The 16897-nt window shown below is 41.4% G+C and overlaps 1 protein-coding gene across 3 annotated transcripts in view; it reads left to right on the forward strand.

The window, feature by feature from the left end:
- Window positions 1-16623, forward strand: part of CEP95 (centrosomal protein 95) — a 48766-nt gene extending 32143 nt beyond the window's left edge. Inside the window, exons 12-22 of one of the 3 annotated variants that reach the window (XR_008294049.1) lie at window positions 3909-4048; window positions 4800-4889; window positions 5699-5831; window positions 6664-6833; window positions 6948-7022; window positions 7889-8041; window positions 9573-9719; window positions 10216-10287; window positions 10577-10764; window positions 11229-11301; window positions 16489-16623. Coding sequence is in view for 2 of the 3 variants with exons in the window: in XM_053211815.1 (XP_053067790.1) it covers window positions 3909-4048; window positions 4800-4889; window positions 5699-5831; window positions 6664-6833; window positions 6948-7022; window positions 7889-8041; window positions 9573-9719; window positions 10216-10287; window positions 10577-10753 (1157 nt within the window). In the remaining variant the exon portion in view is untranslated. Of the gene's footprint in view, window positions 1-3908; window positions 4049-4799; window positions 4890-5698; window positions 5832-6663; window positions 6834-6947; window positions 7023-7888; window positions 8042-9572; window positions 9720-10215; window positions 10288-10576; window positions 10923-11228; window positions 12030-16488 lie in introns of those variants that run through there. The other 2 variants (XM_053211815.1, XM_015072632.3) reach the window with 2 other exon arrangements.
- The last annotated feature ends 274 nt before the right edge of the window (window positions 16624-16897 follow it).

The raw sequence follows: 16897 nt of genomic DNA on the forward strand, positions 1-16897 counted from the left end.
ATGTTTGTGAACTGATTGTCCGTTTTCTTCTTGTAATTGCTTTCTAAATTTCATACCATTGTGGTCAGAAAAGATGCCTGATAGGATTCAGTTTTCTAACTTAAGACTTGTTTGGTGCCCTAACATGTGATTGGTCCTGGAGTATGTTCTTGTATGCTTAAGAAGAATGTATATTCTGTTGCTTTGGGATAGAATATTCTGTAAATGTCTGTTATCTAGTCAAAAGTGTGGAATTTAAGCATTTTTATATGCTCCTATGTTGGATACATAAATACTTAGAAATGTTCATAAACAGTATATATAACATTTCCATCATTATATAACAGTCGCCTTTGTCTCTTGTTACTGTCTTTGTCTTAAAAGTTTGTTTTGTTTGATAAAAGTATAGCTACCACAGCTTTCTTTTGGTTTCCATTTGTGTGAAATGCCTTTTTCTATCCCTTCACTTTTATTCTGCGTGGACAGTGTCCCTAAACCTAAAGTGAGTCTCTATTTAGAGTCAGTGTGTAGTTGTGTTTTCTTTTTAATCCATTCAGCCACTCTGTGTCTTTTGATTGGAAAATTTACTCCATTTATATTTAAAGTAATTATTAATAGGTGTCAACTTAGTGTTGCCATTTGGTTAGTTTTCTGGCTGTTTTGTAATACCTCTGTTCCTTCTCTTGCTTTCTTTGTGATTTGATGATTTTCTTTAAGGGTATGCTTACACTTCTTTATTTTTTGTGTATTGTAGGTTTCTCTTCCTGATCCTATACGTTGTTTTTGATACCATAATTTACATCTTTTCATCTTGTGTATCCAGTGACAAATTATTGTAGTTCTTTTTGCTACTTCTTTTAACCTTTATGCCAGGTTTACACGTGCTTTACCCACCACTGTCACAATGTTGGATTTTCCTGAATTATATATTTACTCTTACCAGTGAGATTTTACTTTTATATGCTTTCCTGTTACTAAATAGCACCCTTTTATTTCTTTTTGAAGAAGCGCCTTTAAAATTTCTTTTAAGGCTGTTCTGGTGTTGGCGAACGCTTCAGCTTTTGCTTATTTGAAAACTATTTCTCCAGTTCCAAAGGACAGTTTTGCCGAGTAAAATAGTTTTCCTTGGCCATTTTTTTCTTTCAGCATTTTGAATATATTGTGCCATTCCCTTCTGGCCTGCAAACCTTCTCCTGAAAAATCTAAGGATAGTCATATGGGGGTTCCCTGGTAAATAACAAGTTGTTTTTCTCTTGCTGATTTTAAGATTCTCTCAAATTAAATTTGACAGTTTAGTTATAATGTGTCTTAGAGTGGGATCTTTGGATTCATCTTATTTGAAAGTTTCTGGGCTCCCTGAATCTGGGTGTCTGTTTCCTTTACCCAGGTTAGGGGAGTTTTCAGCCATTATTTCTTTGAATTAGCTTTCTGCCTTTTTCTCTCTCTCCTCCTTCTGGGACCTCTATAGTGTGAATATTGCTCCACTTGATGGTGTCCCACAAATCCATTAAGCTGTCTTCACTCTTTTTCATTCTTTTTCTTTTTGCTCATCTGTTTGGATAAGTTCCACTGTCCTGTCTTTGAGTTTGGTAATAATTTTTTCTGCTTCCTCTAGTTTGCTGTTGAACCCCTGTATGGAATTTTCAGTTTAGTTACTGTATTTTTCAATAATGTGACTTTGGTTTGGTACTTCCTTATATTATCTATCTCTGTTGAAATTCTCACTTTCACTTGTGAAATTGTTCTCCTGACCTTGTGGAGGCTCTTTATGCCCATTATTTTTAAGTTTTCATCAGGTAAATCCCTATTTTTGTTTCATTAAGGTCTGAGTTTTGTCTTATTCTTTTGTTTACAACATACTCTTTTTGTTCATTTTCCTGTGTCGGTCTCTGTGCACTAGGTAACACCCACCTCTCCCAGGCTTTAAGGAGTCATCTTGTGTAGGAGAGCACTCATCATTCAGCCCGTCCCTAGTTCTTGATTGTGCCAAACTTTTGTGATTGTGAGACTGCCGTTTTCCTTCTTAATGGCTCCCAGAAGATGAAGTTGGGTTTTTTTTTCTCATTCACTTGAGGTGGAGAAGTCATTCAGCTAGTTTCTGGATTCCTTTCAGAGGGAATTGTTCCATCTATGTAGCTGTAAATTCAGTGCATCCTGGGGAGGTGGTGAATTTAGGAGCCTCTAAATTGCCATCTTAAACTAGAACCTTCTCATCCCTTTTTTTATACTTGTAACAGCTCATATTTATAAATGCTATTGTTTTTAAATTTATATAGATACCGTATTATTCTGTAACTTTTTTCTCTTGTTTTGGAAATCTGTGTTGATACAGATACATAGTTAAAATGAATGAACTGTAAGTTCATATGATATACTCCATTTGTATGAATATATATAGATCACCCTTTTCCTCTATTTCAGCACATGTAGATTGTTTCTACTTTTCCTAACTACAGTTTTGCAATGAACAACCTATAATGTGCAAAGTTTCTCTAGGATCTCCAGGCCAGGTTGTAAAGCATGGAACTCTTGATCTCAGTGTCATGAGTTCGAGCCCCATGTAGAGGGTAGAGTTTACTTTTTTAAAGAAAGTTTCTCTGGGATCTACATCTAGTAGAATTTCTTTTTACCCCCAAATTACTTTCTTCCCTTGGTTATTTCATCTCCCCCCCCCCCCCCCACTTAAACTTTCTCAAGTAATCTCTAGGTAAGCCTCACCTAGTAAGCTACATGTTTCGCTTGCTATACACATACACATCTATCCTATTTTGAAAACTCATAGTAAGTTACAATGCTATTTTAATTGGATCTTCAGTTTCTAAAGAATACACTGTGGACATAGTAAGATGTCATGAAAGCATCATTTAAAGTAAATTGTGGGGGTGTCTGGGTGGCTCAGTTGGTTGAGCATCTGACTTCAGCTCAGCTCATGATCTCATGGCTCAGCTCATGAGTTTGAGCCTTGCACCAGGCTCTGTGGTGACGGCTCAGAGCCTGGAGCCTGATTCAAATTCTTTCTTTGTCTCTGTCTCTCTCTGCACCTCCCCTACTCACTCACTCTCTCAAAATATAAACAAACATTAAAAAAAATTAAAAAGTAAATTGTGCAAGTCAGTTTTTCTTAATATCTTTTTAAATTCCGAATATCAGTGCCTGACATGGGGCTTGAACTCACGACCCTGAGATCAAGAGTCATGTGCCCCACTGACTGAGGCAGCCAGGCACGCACGCCCTTAATACCTTACATTCAAAGTGAATTTAAAAGATTTGAATTAAAAGACTGAAAAAAATAAAAGCTTAGGGAAATTTTAGTTCTTTTGGAAGGTTTATTTAGCAAGATACCACACTAGTTTCCTTGATCTTAGAATTACTCACTTTTCTGAAAAGGCATGGAGTCCCCCTCTACACAACTACCAGATGCCCTAGCACAACTATACACAGCGCAGCATTAAAAACATTTGTGAAGAAAAGTGATTTGTTAGATGTCTTAGGCGGTGTGCAATTGTTAGGAGGGCTAAATTACTTAGTAGGGAAAAATTGGGACTTACTTACAAAATGCTGACCTACATTAATTTTGTCTTCTAAGCATGCTGCTTCGTCGGGATGAGATGTATATATACTTACGTCCTGCCTCCTCAGGACCGAGATGGGTATAAAGGGATAGCAGACATGCAGCTTGGATGGTGTAACATTTTCTTCCTCCACCACCACTTCCTTCCACTTCTTTTAGGCTGTATACATTTATGTGCCTTTATCTGTTTACTTGGTATGACTAAACATACAAATAAATACGAATTTGTTACAGGAGAGAGTATGTTTAGCACATTCACAGTCCTTCTTTTTTGGATTTGGTAAAAGTCAACTTAGGTTTCCACCTTAATATTTCTGGCTATCAGGAACTAATGGTGCATGTCTCTTTCGTGTTATAGGAGTTCCTATGCATAGAAGGCCACCCTACAGATCTCATTCGCTCTCTCCATCTCCAGTTAACAAAAACACACAGTTCCATATGGAGAGAAAACGGCAGCGAAAGCCTCAAGAGGCAGATATCCACCAAGTCCAAGCAAAGGTACATCCCATCTCTTGATTCCTATTGAGTAGCAGGCAATACCATTTACCCTCAACCAAGGGCTACAGTGAACATGCTTCAATTGCATTTAATATTCTTGAACTAAGTGAATGATAGGAGATGATGTGCCAAAGCTTTTATGTCTCCCATTAGGCACCATAAAACTTGTGATACTCTAAGAAAACTAACCTTGTCACATATAATCCAGCACTCCAGTGGATTCAGAAAGAGTAGATCAATGTGGGTTGATATTTGCAGAGTGCTTCAGAGAGGATGAGAATTTGAGGTGGGTTAAAAGTGATAGGCCTGCTGAGTTACAGATAGCATTTAAGTGCTCAAGACAGGAATGAGAGGAGGTGGTTAGAATTCAACATGGAGAATGCAGGAGTACCAAGGAAGACTTCTGCTATGGAACAGGGAGTTTGAAATGCAGCATAAATTTAGAACACTTACATTGTTTGCTATAGTATATTTTATAATTAGTGAAAAACTAAAATGCATTCATATGTCTTATAATGACATGTAACTTCAACTCAGCATGTAACTTCCACTCAAGGGACTATCAAAATAATTACAAAATCTGAGAACAAAAAAGTGTATTATGTAAAACTTTATGTCCCAATTACATGTCTGTTAAATAATGTACATTTAGGATAGTGGAATCTGCAAGGAACTTAGACGAATTTTGTTCCTCATATTTTCATTTGTATATGTTTTTAATAATTGTAATATATGGCTTTTTCTCCTCTAGGCAATAACGGAAGCATTTGAAAGGGAGCTAAGAAGAAATAAAGTTCAAGAGAATATTGGATCTCTAGGAATAAATAATGATGAGGAAACAGTGGGTAAAAGTCTCTACTGTAATAAATGCAATTTGATCAGATCAGTGCGAAGTACAGAGATGATCTTTTTAAAAGGAAAAAAGAACAGGGCCTTACTCATTAGCTCCTTGGAAAAAGGATTTCACGAAGCAGGATTTTCTCTTATTTATAGGGTAGCCAACTTGCTAAAATGTGGCAAGACATGGTATCAGAGAATACTAGCATTTTTCCTTCCTGCCCCAAACTGCCATCAGTTCTTATGTGGTTCTGTTGTTTAGCAGTTGACCAGTAGTTTAAAAGCTAGTTGAGGCTGACAGGTTAAAGGGGAGTTAGATAATCTCAGTTGTTCTATGCCTGATGAGAAGAAACCCAAAGCATAAATTTTCATTGCCTTTCAAAAGGATGGTTACAGAAACTAAGTGAAAACAGGAAAAATGCTTATGCTGAAATGTTTGTGAACAAAACAGGATATAAAATACATTATGATTGCAACTAAATGTTATTTAAGCACTTTTTTAATCTACATGGAAAAAGTTGTCAAGCAAGTACATCGAAGTATTACTGGTGGTTGTATTTAGGGTGTGGGACTCTGGTGACTATGAAACTCAAAAAATATTCAGCGATTTTTCAAATTCCAAGAGGTGCCAGAAGCCAAAAGATGCTTTTAACTTAGAGTAGACGAACACTAACCAGATTTTAGAAATGTAAAGTACGACAGTTTGGTTGTGGATGGGTTAGCTATTTTTATCAATATGTAATACTTACGATAATATATAAAAGGTATTAGACTTCTATCTTATTTCTATCCTGTTTTATGTCTGCTTCCAAGGAAAAAATATACAGAGAAGCTGTTCATAAAGGAACTCCAACGAAACGTAGTCAGCCCTGGAAGACTTACTCTAGAAAGACCACAACTCCAAGTCCAAGAGGTGGCTTGCCAAAGCCAAATAAAGCAGTTCCAAGTAAGAACCACAAAATTGTGCTTCACGGAAAACTGGCATCCTTTGAAAGTGTGTGCTACATTCCAAGGGACACAGCACTGAAAACTTCACATCTGCCAGTTAGCTGGAGAAAGCGCCCTCTTTTATCACTGCCATATGCTTGATTTCTGTAGAGAGAGATAAAACTCTTAATACCTTAGGGAGGCCTATACATTGGTACCAGAGACAGGGTAGGCCTACTACCTGTTGCTGCAGCCTCAGCCTCACTCTGCTCACTCACACTTTAATTGCCTTATCTTTGTTTCTGGCAAGTCGGTAGAACCAAAGAGAAGGTCCAAAGCAAGCAGATGGCCCATCCAGCTCCTGTTACATCAACAGTTGGTGCCAGTGAGCATTAGAGTCCTGTTAAAAGGAAAACAAAGTCATGTGAAATGCCAGGGTTCAGTTTCAAACACTGCTGGCCTTCTGACTACATCCCATCAGACACAGACTTTGCCGCCCAGTAGGGCCGGGAAGCGTGTGCGTGACCACACACACAGCGTCCGCCCCAGTCGCTGAGTCAGCCGAGCAGTCAGGACGGACTTCATGAGAACCGTGTGTCATCAGTCAGATCTCTTGTGCTTATTTTCATCCTTTCTGGTAGTTGGTGTGCTGGGATCAGAGAAGGAGGGCAAAAGTTAATGACGTACTTCTGGAAGTATTCTTTTCAGGATCTGAACTGCATCACTTAGATAAGCTTTGCTGTACCAGGAAGGTAGAATGAGAGTTACTGTTAAAAGCTGTCAGCAAATCTCTCAGGTGAAGGGGGGTTTGGGTTTTTTTTGTTTTGTTTTGTTTTGTTTTTACCTTGCAGTGAAAGTGAATGAACACAGCCTCTTGCCCCTCATGCTGGAGCAGTTTCCATTTCTCTATGTTTCTGGTGAAACACTAAGCAAAATGTGGAAACAGCAAATTACACAGGTTGAACAGCTCAGAAAAGATGCATGTAGAGAAAATCGATCAAAGAAGAAACTCCAGGATGAAGTAAGTTACCTGTCAATTTCAGGCATAGGACTAGAAAGGGGAAAGGGGAAGAGCTAATCTTTTAGAATCTAGTGAATAGTATTATAACCTCCTTCCTTCCTTTCCCCCCTAAAGATAGAAGAAGCCTTAAAAAAGCATGACCTCCTTACTGTACTTGTCAAGAAAGAATATGAACATAACAAGAGACTGGTATGTTAAGAGCAAGTTGAATATTATAATTTTGACTTTATAAGTTATATTAATTACTTGGATTTGTACAGCTGGGTGATAGTCCCACAGACTTACCTTTAACACTTGCCTGTGGAAGCATCTAGGGCTGTAACCAAAACTGATGAGGGGGGAAGGTGCTAGTATAGACAGTTTCATTTGGTCTTTATAGTAACATAATGCAGATGTTTTCTTCGAGATGCTTACACTTGGTCCCACTGTGATCCACGGTGCACCATCCTCTGTTGAGTATAATGGAGTGGACGGAGGTCAAAGACAGTATGCCAGAGGAGGAGATTTTAAAACTCTTGGTTGAGATAAGCAGTGACAACTGTAATCCTAAACAGTTCCAGGGAAAGAAAGGGAAGCCATCTGAAAACAAGTATGAGTCTGAACACTGAGTTGAGGGCTTTATGTAGATGACCTTATTTCATCCTCTCTGCTTTGCAAGATACAGTCTAATTTCCTTAGTTTCGAGGTAAACAATCTTGGTAACAAGTTTTGCTCGAAAGTCAGAATGCCTTTTTTCTACTGTTTTTAACCTGGCATCTGAGTGGGGCTTAGGTGACCCCCTGGTGGACATGGGGAGATGCGATCCTCAGTTCCACCTGGATCACCTGCGGCAGTGGGGGCTCGTTGGGGTGGCCCTTCAGACTGGTGATGAACCTACCAAAGGCTGGAAGGCTTCTGGGGGCCAATAGTTTTTCAGAACCTATGCCCAGGTGATAGGCCCCTGGCTCCGCAGGCCTGGCTTACAAGGACCTCCTGGTGCAGAACAGGGCAGTTAAGAATGCCAGAGTCTGTCTTCCTCTTGTCCTTAAACCTCTTTTTCCCTTTCCCTTTCCTAGCAAGACTTCAAGGACCGCATTCATAGGCAGAGGTTGACACAGTCAAAGATAAAGGAAAATCGGCAGCAGATTGTCCGTGCCCGAAAATACTACGATGAGTACAGAGTTCAGTTGCGTGCGAAAATGATGAGAATGAGGACCCGGGAAGAAATGGTAAATACGGCTTTTTATCCAACCCCTGTCAAAAGGATGAATTTTACCTGTTACCTTTCAGGATGACCTTCTTTGTGACTCCTGTCCCAATTTGAATCCATAACCCAAATGCAAATCCTCAAGTGCTGGCTACGAAAGTTTCTTGTTACCTGTGTGGTGCCTCCCAGTCTGTTCTCAGTCTCCACTGCCCTCGTCTGAATGTGAGCCCTTCATTCCCTCTGTTCTGCACTTATCCTCCAGGACAATTGCTATAAGGGGTTTGCGAACGTGTTAGAAGGAACAGGAATCAAAGGTGTGACTAGATGAGCTGGATTCCACATAAAATCAGAAAAGGAGTGTAGGTTGTTGTCTTAAGCTGAAATGCTTAATATTTTGAGAGTACAAACTGGTAGTAAATTTCATCTCTAGAGTAAAACATCGAGGTAATTATAGTTGACTGGGCTGCTACTATTAGCATTACTAAATGATGCTGCTAAGGCTTTGAGAGGCTAAGTAAGTTGACTGACACCGCTGACTGATGAATGCATGGCCATAACGAAAGTGGGCATATCCAAATCCTTTAATCTGTTTTCCTCTGGCTCAGATAACCACCTCACCCTCAGTTGTGCGCATCTGTAAATGTGCCATTTGTTCCTTCTCTGGCTGGGGTTCTTCCCCTATATACATGACTCCTTGAGAATTGTTTTCTGAGAGCAGTAAAGAATTCTGGGGATACAGGAAAGGATGCTGAACACCGCTGGTCATTAAGGAAGTACAAATCAAAACCACCACGGGAAACCTCTCACTAAAATGGCTAAAATAAAAAAGGTGTTGGCAAGGTTATGGAGAAGTTAGAGCCCTCACGCAGGGCTGGCAGAATGGTGCGACCACCTTAGATAACAGTCTGGCAGTTCCTCAGGAGGTTGAACACAGAGCTACTGTAGGACTCCGCAGTTTCACTCCTAGATACATATTCACGCAAATAACCTATAGCACCTTATTTATAATACCTGAAAAGAAGAAAGAAACTCCAGAGGCCCGTCGGCTGACGAATGGATAAACAAAATGCGATATACCATAGAATAGGATGTTATGTGGCAATAAAAAGGAATGAGGTATTGATACCTGCTACAATATAGATGAACCTTGAAAACATGCTAATAAGCGAAAGAAGCCACATACAAAAGGCCACATATTTTAGGATTCCACTTATATGAAATCTCCAGGGTATATAGACCTGGAAAGTACATTAGTGGTTGCAGGGAGTCGGGGGGTGATGGAGGAGTGGCTGCTAATGGGTGTACGGTTTCTTTTTGGAATGATAAAAATGTCCTGAAGTTAGTGACGATGGTCGCACAAGTCTGAATATACAAAAACTTTCTGAATTGTACCTCTTCAAAGGGTGAATTTTATGGTATGTGGATTGTATCTCAACAAAGCTGTTACTTAAAAAGACTTTGTGAAATACAATCAGTGTAGCTGGACCAGCTGGACAAAATGTTTCTATTCCTGCATGAAAAGTTCAGCATGAACTTTATTTTTCTAACAACAGATATTTAAGAAGTTGTTTGAAGAAGGTTTACAAATTCAAAAGCAAAGATTACGAGACCTAAGAAACTATGCCAAAGAAAAGCGAGCTGAACAAAAGAGACAGCACCAGAATGAACTGGACTCCATGGAGAACTACTATAAAGACCAGGTGGGCTCGCTGTCGCTTATTCACATCCTAATGTGCTTAATCCTGACCATGTTGTGTCAAAGATCAGCTTTGTATGTTTAATAAAAAGCCTCCATGTATCCATTCAGAACCTGTCCACACAGGTTGCACTGGTGATTCACAGTAAGCTAGTCCTTGACCACGGTACAGAATCTGCATTGCCCTGGTTCTGTTAAAGATTTTAAGGGGCACCTGGGTGGCTCAGTCGGTTAAGCATCTGACTTTGGCTCGGGTCTTGATCTCCCAGTTCGTGAGTTCAAACCTGCATTAGGCTCTCTGTACTGACAGCTCAGAGCCCACTTTGGAGCCTCTGTCTCCCTCTCTGCTCTCCCCAGCTTGCACTCTCACTCCCTGTCTCTTCAGAAATAAACTTAAAATCTTTTTTTTTTTTTTTTTTAAGTCTATGAACTTTCAATATAAGGATTGTTATATTTGGACTATAGGTAAAACATTTGGTTTTTGTCCTTTCCATGAACAGTTTTCATTGCTGGCAGAAGCCATATCACAAGAACGCCAGGAACTCAAAGCCAGAGAGAGATCCCAGGCACAGGTAATAATTAATAGAAATCATTGATTTATAGTTTTCAGAACTAGAAAACAACTATAGTACACGTTTTAAGGGAAATGGAGAAGATCCATCTATGATCCAAAACATTTATCCTATGGTTAATCCGATAAATAGGATTTATCATGTGTTCCTTTTCCCTGTGAAGTCTCTGTAAGAGCTGCTGCTAAATTCCTGCAGTTGCAGGGGCTGGAGGAGCTAGAAAGTGGCGAGGCTGTAACAAGAGTGGGGCCCGGACAAACGTGAACAGCAGGTGACGTGAGTTCTCTTGCAGACACTATATAAGGTGAAGAGGGAGCTGAGGTCGAAGATGGAGAAGGAGATTCAACAACTTCAGTGCATGATCACCCAGGATGACGACGATGCTTTCTTCCGGGAACTGGAAGCTGAGCGCTTCAGATCGCGCCTTCATCTGGCTTCTTTTCAGTACAGTAAAAATCCCTTCCCGTGAGACCAGATTTTGTAAGTGAAGTTTCTGGAGGACGTTACCAGGACAGAGCTAGAACTGAGCCAGTAGACACTCGAAACCAGGAGACTCCTTTTCAGATGCTTTACTTATACATTCATTCCAGTACTTTTTATGACATGATTTTTTTAAATAAAAATTTTCTTGAAGTACACTGCTGTGAATTTATAAGTTAAAAGGGGGGGGAGGGCAGGGAACAAAGGCACACACTCTTCATTAGTCATATTTGCACCAAAGCAGTTAGTTAATAGGCCTTGATTGAGCAGCAAGCTCCTGAAACCTATTGCTGTAGTTCGGTAAAAACAATACAAATCTCTAATTCAGAAAAGTGCTGTAAGTGTGGGCTCGTCATCAGCCGTGGGAGCTGGGGTTAAACCTTTAAAAGAGCATGTGTGTGTAGGTTTTTCACCTGGTGGCTGGAAGGTGAGAATTTGTGGCTGTGGCTTCTGTTCGTTGTCAGGGGACGGCGTGAGAAGAGGCGGAGTGTGGAAAGCCAGAAGGCGTGTGCCTCGAAGGAGCCCTCGTGCCTGCAGGTAGGGAGGAGGCGCAGTGGACTGGAAGTAGGCAAGTGCACACCAAGCCTATTTCTGGTGTGGAGGAGGAGAAAACCCCACACCCAGCAGGAAGGCACCACACCTTCCGTGGGGAGGAAGGCTCCAGAGCAGTTGAAGACAGGGGGACTTTGCTGATCAGAGCCAGAGAATGGCACGGGACCCCAGGAAAGGACTGAAGGGGAGAAGAGAGGCTCCGGTTAGGGAACGTAGAGAGTAGCAATGGCGATGAACCACAACAGAGGCCCTGGGAGCATGATCCGTGGGATCCGCTGGTCTTGCAGACAGACATCCAGACAGCTGTGATCTACCAGGACAACGGAGTGAGTGCAGGTGAATGGAAAGGATCAGGGACGTGCACAAGACAAGGCTAGGTCTGAAAGGGCTACAACGTGAATTCTAAAAATGGTTAAGAGAAAAAATGAAAGTAGATCTGTTATCCACGATATATTTGAGTAAAATGAGCAAATGAAACTATACACCGTGATACTATTTTACCTTAAAAGCTGTGGTATGGGTGGATCTCCCATATAATGGAGTATGTAGTTGACCTTCGGACAACGTGGAGATCACAGGTGCCAAGGCCCCGTGCAGTCAAAAATCCATGTGTAACTTCTGACTCCCCAGAAACTTTACTAATAGCCTACTGCTGACCAGAAGCGTTACTGACAAAAATTAAGACATTTTGTATATGTATTATATACTGTATTCTTATAATAAACCTAGAGAAAAAATATTAAAATACTATAGTATTTTATAGTACTCTACAAAAAAATTCATGTATAAATGGACCCAGGTAGTTCAAGGGTCAACAACTATAACCAATAGAGACATCTGGAAGAATAGGCCCCAAACATTAATAGGTGTCACTCTGAGTGATTATACAACCCTTCATTCTGTGCTTAATGTACTTTAATACTATTTGAATTTGCTAAAACAAGTATAATGATACTTTTATTTTTAAATATTACATGTTTTAGGAGTACTCTTAAGTTGCTAGTTCTGCCAGCTCTTTACCAAGCTAAGAAATAACTAGGAATAACCAAAAAGAATGGGTGAGGGAATTTAGCAGGAAAAGGATAGGACTGCTAAGCAAAGGTCAAAGAAGAGGAGAGGAGGACACATTCAAAGATGCCAACTTCTTTTCAAAAAACAGAAAGCAGATGAAGTGGTAACTCAGCAAGTGGAAGATGTTTCCATCCAAGTGCCTGTGGAGAGGGAAGAACGCAGGAAACGCTCCTGATCATGCATGCATTTGAAAATGTACTTAGAACCGCGATATGACGTAGGAGTGGGGAGGGAAAGAGGCGGATTGGTGGAAGTTTATAAATCCTTAACTACCATAAAAGGAAACTAACCAGACGGTTTAAAATTAATGAGTACTATTAACATGTCACCTAGAAACATGGAAGAAACATCAGAGCTGACCGAATATTTGGGATTAATGCCATCTGGAAAGCAAGACGGGGGCCAGGGGGAGGGGCGATGAAGGTGGTTTTTCTTTTTTCTTTAAGGTTCTTAAGTGTATATGACAGACTTTGTATGTTTAGCTGTGTATATGCATTACTGTATGGTGGGGCGCTGGAGAATTAGCTGCCTCCTCTGAAAAACATGGGAAGGAAAAGGAAGAACCAGCGTTGAGGTCAGCCAAGAGAACAGAGCGTTAGTGAGGGGGCTGAGGATACAGGGAAAGCTTATTTGCAATGGCAAGAAGCACCACAATAAAAAAATGAATAGAGAATGAGAAGGGCACAGCAGATAGAAGAGTGTCGTTAAGAGAAATGACATAAACTACCAGAAGAATCCAAAATTGGGGCTAGAGCTGCAACTTAAAAGATCTGTTAAAATCACAAATCTAGACCTGCTGAAAACCTGTTTTATCTGGCATTCTCAGCCATTCAAACCTTACCCAGCTAATTGGATTGATAGGACCAATTTCTTCTTGTCTTAAAAATACATGAAACTCATCTGCCTTTAAAACTTTGCCCTCTGAACAAACCTGGAAGCATCATGCTCCCTGATTTCAAACTATATTACAAAGCTGTTAAAACAGTATGGTGTTGGCATAAAAACAGACACACAGATCAGTGGAACAGAATGAAGAGCCCAGAAATAAACCCACACATACGTGGTCAGTTCATTCACAAGTGAGCCAAGAATATATAGTGGGGAAAGGACCGTCGCTTCGACAAATGGTGTTGGGAAAACTGGACAGCTCCATGCAAAACAATACATACGCAAAAATTAACTCCAGATGGAGTAAAGACCTGAACGTAAGACCTGGAACCATAAAGCTCCTAGAGGAAACATGGGTAGTAAGCCCCTCGACATTGGTCTTGATTTTTTTTTGGCTTTGACACCAAAAGCAGAAATCAATTAAGCGGGACTACATCAAACTAAAAAGCTTCTTCTGCACAACAAAGGAAACCAACAAAAAGGCAACCTATTGAATGGGGGGAAGTATTTGCAAATGAGATAAATCTGATAAGGGGTTAATATCCAAAATAGAGAAATTCATACAACTCAGTAGCAAAAAAACTATCCAAATAAAAAAAGGACAGAGGGACTGAAAAGACACTTTGCCAAAGATGACACACAAAGGGCCAACAGGCACACGAAAAGGTGTTCAACTCTAATCAGGGAAATGCAAGTCAAAACCACCTCACACCTGTTAGGATGACTGTTACCAAAAAGAAGTGTGGCTGAGGATGTGCACTGTTGGTGGCAATGTAAAATGGCGCCGTCACTACAGAAAATAAGGAAGTTCCCCCCAAAATTAAAAATAGAATTACTGCATGGCCCAGCAATTCCCCTTCCAGATAATTCATCTGAAGAAATGAAAACACTACCTGGAAAAGATACACGCACCGCCTTGTTCCTTGCAGCTTTAACGACAGCCAAAATATGGAAACTTAAGTGTCAGTAAGAGAAAGTGTTTATTGAAACATAATGCAATATTATTCAGCCATTAAAAAAAAAGGAAATCTTACTATCTGCAACATGATGGGCCTCAAGGGTGTTCTGCTAAGTGAAATAGGTCAGAAATACAAATGCCTAAAAACCAACGAAACGGAGCTCATAGAACCAGAAAAAAGGTTGGTGGTTGCCAGAGGTGGGGGGCAAAATGGGTGAAAGGAATCAAAAAGTACAAACTTCCAGTTATAAAATGAATTAAGCTGGGGCGCCTGAGTGGCTCAGTCGGTTAAGTGTCCGACTTCAGCTCAGGTCATGATCTCGCGGTTCACAGGTTCCAGCCCTGCGTCGGGCTCTGCTGACGGCTCGGAGCCTGGAGCCTGGAGCCTGCTTCGAATTCTGTGTCCCCCTCTCTCTGCCCCTCCCCCACTCGTGCTCTGTCCCTCGCTTTCAAAAATAAAACATTTAGAAATTTTTTAAAAATGAATAAGCCACAGGGATTAATGTACAGCATGGCGACTATAGTTAATATTGTATTGCATGTTTGAAAGTTGCTACCGGGTCTTAAAAGTTCTCACCACAAAAAAATTTGTATGTGGTGACGGATGTTATACTAGACGTTACCGTGGTGATCATTCCGTATCTATACACACACCAAATCAGAAAGCTGTACAGCTGAACCTAACATTACGGGTCAGTTATACCTCAATTGAAGATAAAAAATACTTTGCCCGTCTGGTCTCGCTCCTGCACCTGGCCGCACCGGCATCGTCTCTGGGAGAAGTGAGCGTCTGAAAGGTGGAGTCTGATGTGCGTCTTCACTCCCAGTCCCTGTGTTGAAAGTCAGAACACTTCGAGAACACCTGGCGGGGGGGGGGGGGGGGGGGGGGGTCGGGGGGTGGGGGTGGGGTGCGGGCAGGAGAAACACCTTGGAAGGGTCCCTCACCCACCCGGTGGGGTTTACAGCTCATATTATAGACTAATGTGAATCTAGATAAACCGTAGCCCAAAATACCCACAAAAGTATGCGATCGGCAACCGTTGAGCACATTACCCTGGAAACGTAGCCAACTGTATAATGAACACAAACACAAGGAAGAAGCCATATCCCCCGCAGATGGCACAGAGCCTGACACGTAGTAGGAGCACAGTAGGTACTGCTGAATGAAAAGAAATAAGTCCGTGCAAATACCTAATAAAATGTAATTGTAAAATCTGGCTTGTCCAGTTTGCTAGGAGTGTTAACATAGGAATGTAACCTTTTTCGGTATAATTACCTCGATCCTGTTAGGAGGCTCTGGTTCTGTTTTACATATCCTAACTAAGCGTTTGGGATATAAAATACAAACAAATGCAGTGGGTACCAAGGTTACACTTCGTTATAATGAAGAGACAAAGCTTCTAGGTCGCCCCACAGCAGAAAAACGGAACACACACCAAATCAAACTTCTGGGTAATTTATAGATTATAAAAATACTAAAATGCTGGGGCACCTGGGTGGCTCAGTCAGTTGAGCGTTTGACTTCAGCTCATGATCTCATGGTTCATGAGTTCGAGCCCCATGTTGGGCTCTGTGCTGACAGCTCGGAGCCTGGAACCTGCTTCTGGTTCTGTGTCTCCTCTCTCTCTCTCAAAAATAAATATTAAAAAAAAATACTAAAATCCTTACTATACTAACACTACAAATTGTAGATAATAACCAGTAAACATGGCAACGTGAGGGGCGCCTGGGTGGCGCAGTCGGTTAAGCGTCTGACTTCAGCCAGGTCACGATCTCGCGGTCCGTGAGTTCGAGCCCCGCGTCAGGCTCTGGGCTGATGGCTCAGAGCCTGGAGCCTGTTTCCGATTCTGTGTCTCCCTCTCTCTCTGCCCCTCCCCCGTTCATGCTCTGTCTCTCTCTGTCCCCAAAATAAATAAATGTTGAAAAAAAATTAAAAAAAAAAAACATGGCAATGTGAGACAAAGCAAAAAAAAAATTTTCAAAATGATGTAAAAAACGGACACTATGCCATCCTGTGAACTGTAATAAACCACTACCACTCACACTGCATCTCCCGACCTTCCTCTCTGTGTGGCCTGTGCTACGGAGAGACCCACACAGGCTACAGGCTGCATGGAAAACATCGCACCCGTTCCTTTTTCCACCCATATATTTAGTGGACTTTCATCCACTATCATTTATAGAGTTGTGGATCACGATCCCTAAGGTTTTGGTTTCTCGGAAAAATGTAATTGGTTTCTCCTTTTCATTTCGAGGATTTGACCGCTCAACGCCACGGGAGCAAATGAGGCCCCCCCAGGGGCCCGGACAGGCACGGTCACGGGATGGCCTGCTCCCCAGCGAGCCCAGGGCAGCCTCAGAAACCCAGCTCCACATGGCCTCCCGGCTCCTGCCAGCCCACCGACGTGCCGCGGCAGGAGCACACCAGCCCCTTCCCCGCTCTACCTGGAGACACGGGGGGTCCCGGGCGCTCCAGCGCGACATGGGCCACAACTAAGGCAGGCACGTGAATCCCCTTAAACTCCTCACTTGATGCCTCATACGCTGTCACTCTTTGCAAAGCCAGTCGTGAAGCTTTTTTGTCCAAAGCAATTCATTATAAACCGTATTCTTTAAAAACTTCGATGCTGTGACAGTGCAAACAGCATTCATTTTATTGCTCAA

Source organism: Acinonyx jubatus, chromosome E1 (genome assembly GCF_027475565.1).
Source record: "Acinonyx jubatus isolate Ajub_Pintada_27869175 chromosome E1, VMU_Ajub_asm_v1.0, whole genome shotgun sequence".
Classification (NCBI taxonomy): Eukaryota; Metazoa; Chordata; class Mammalia; order Carnivora; family Felidae; genus Acinonyx; species Acinonyx jubatus.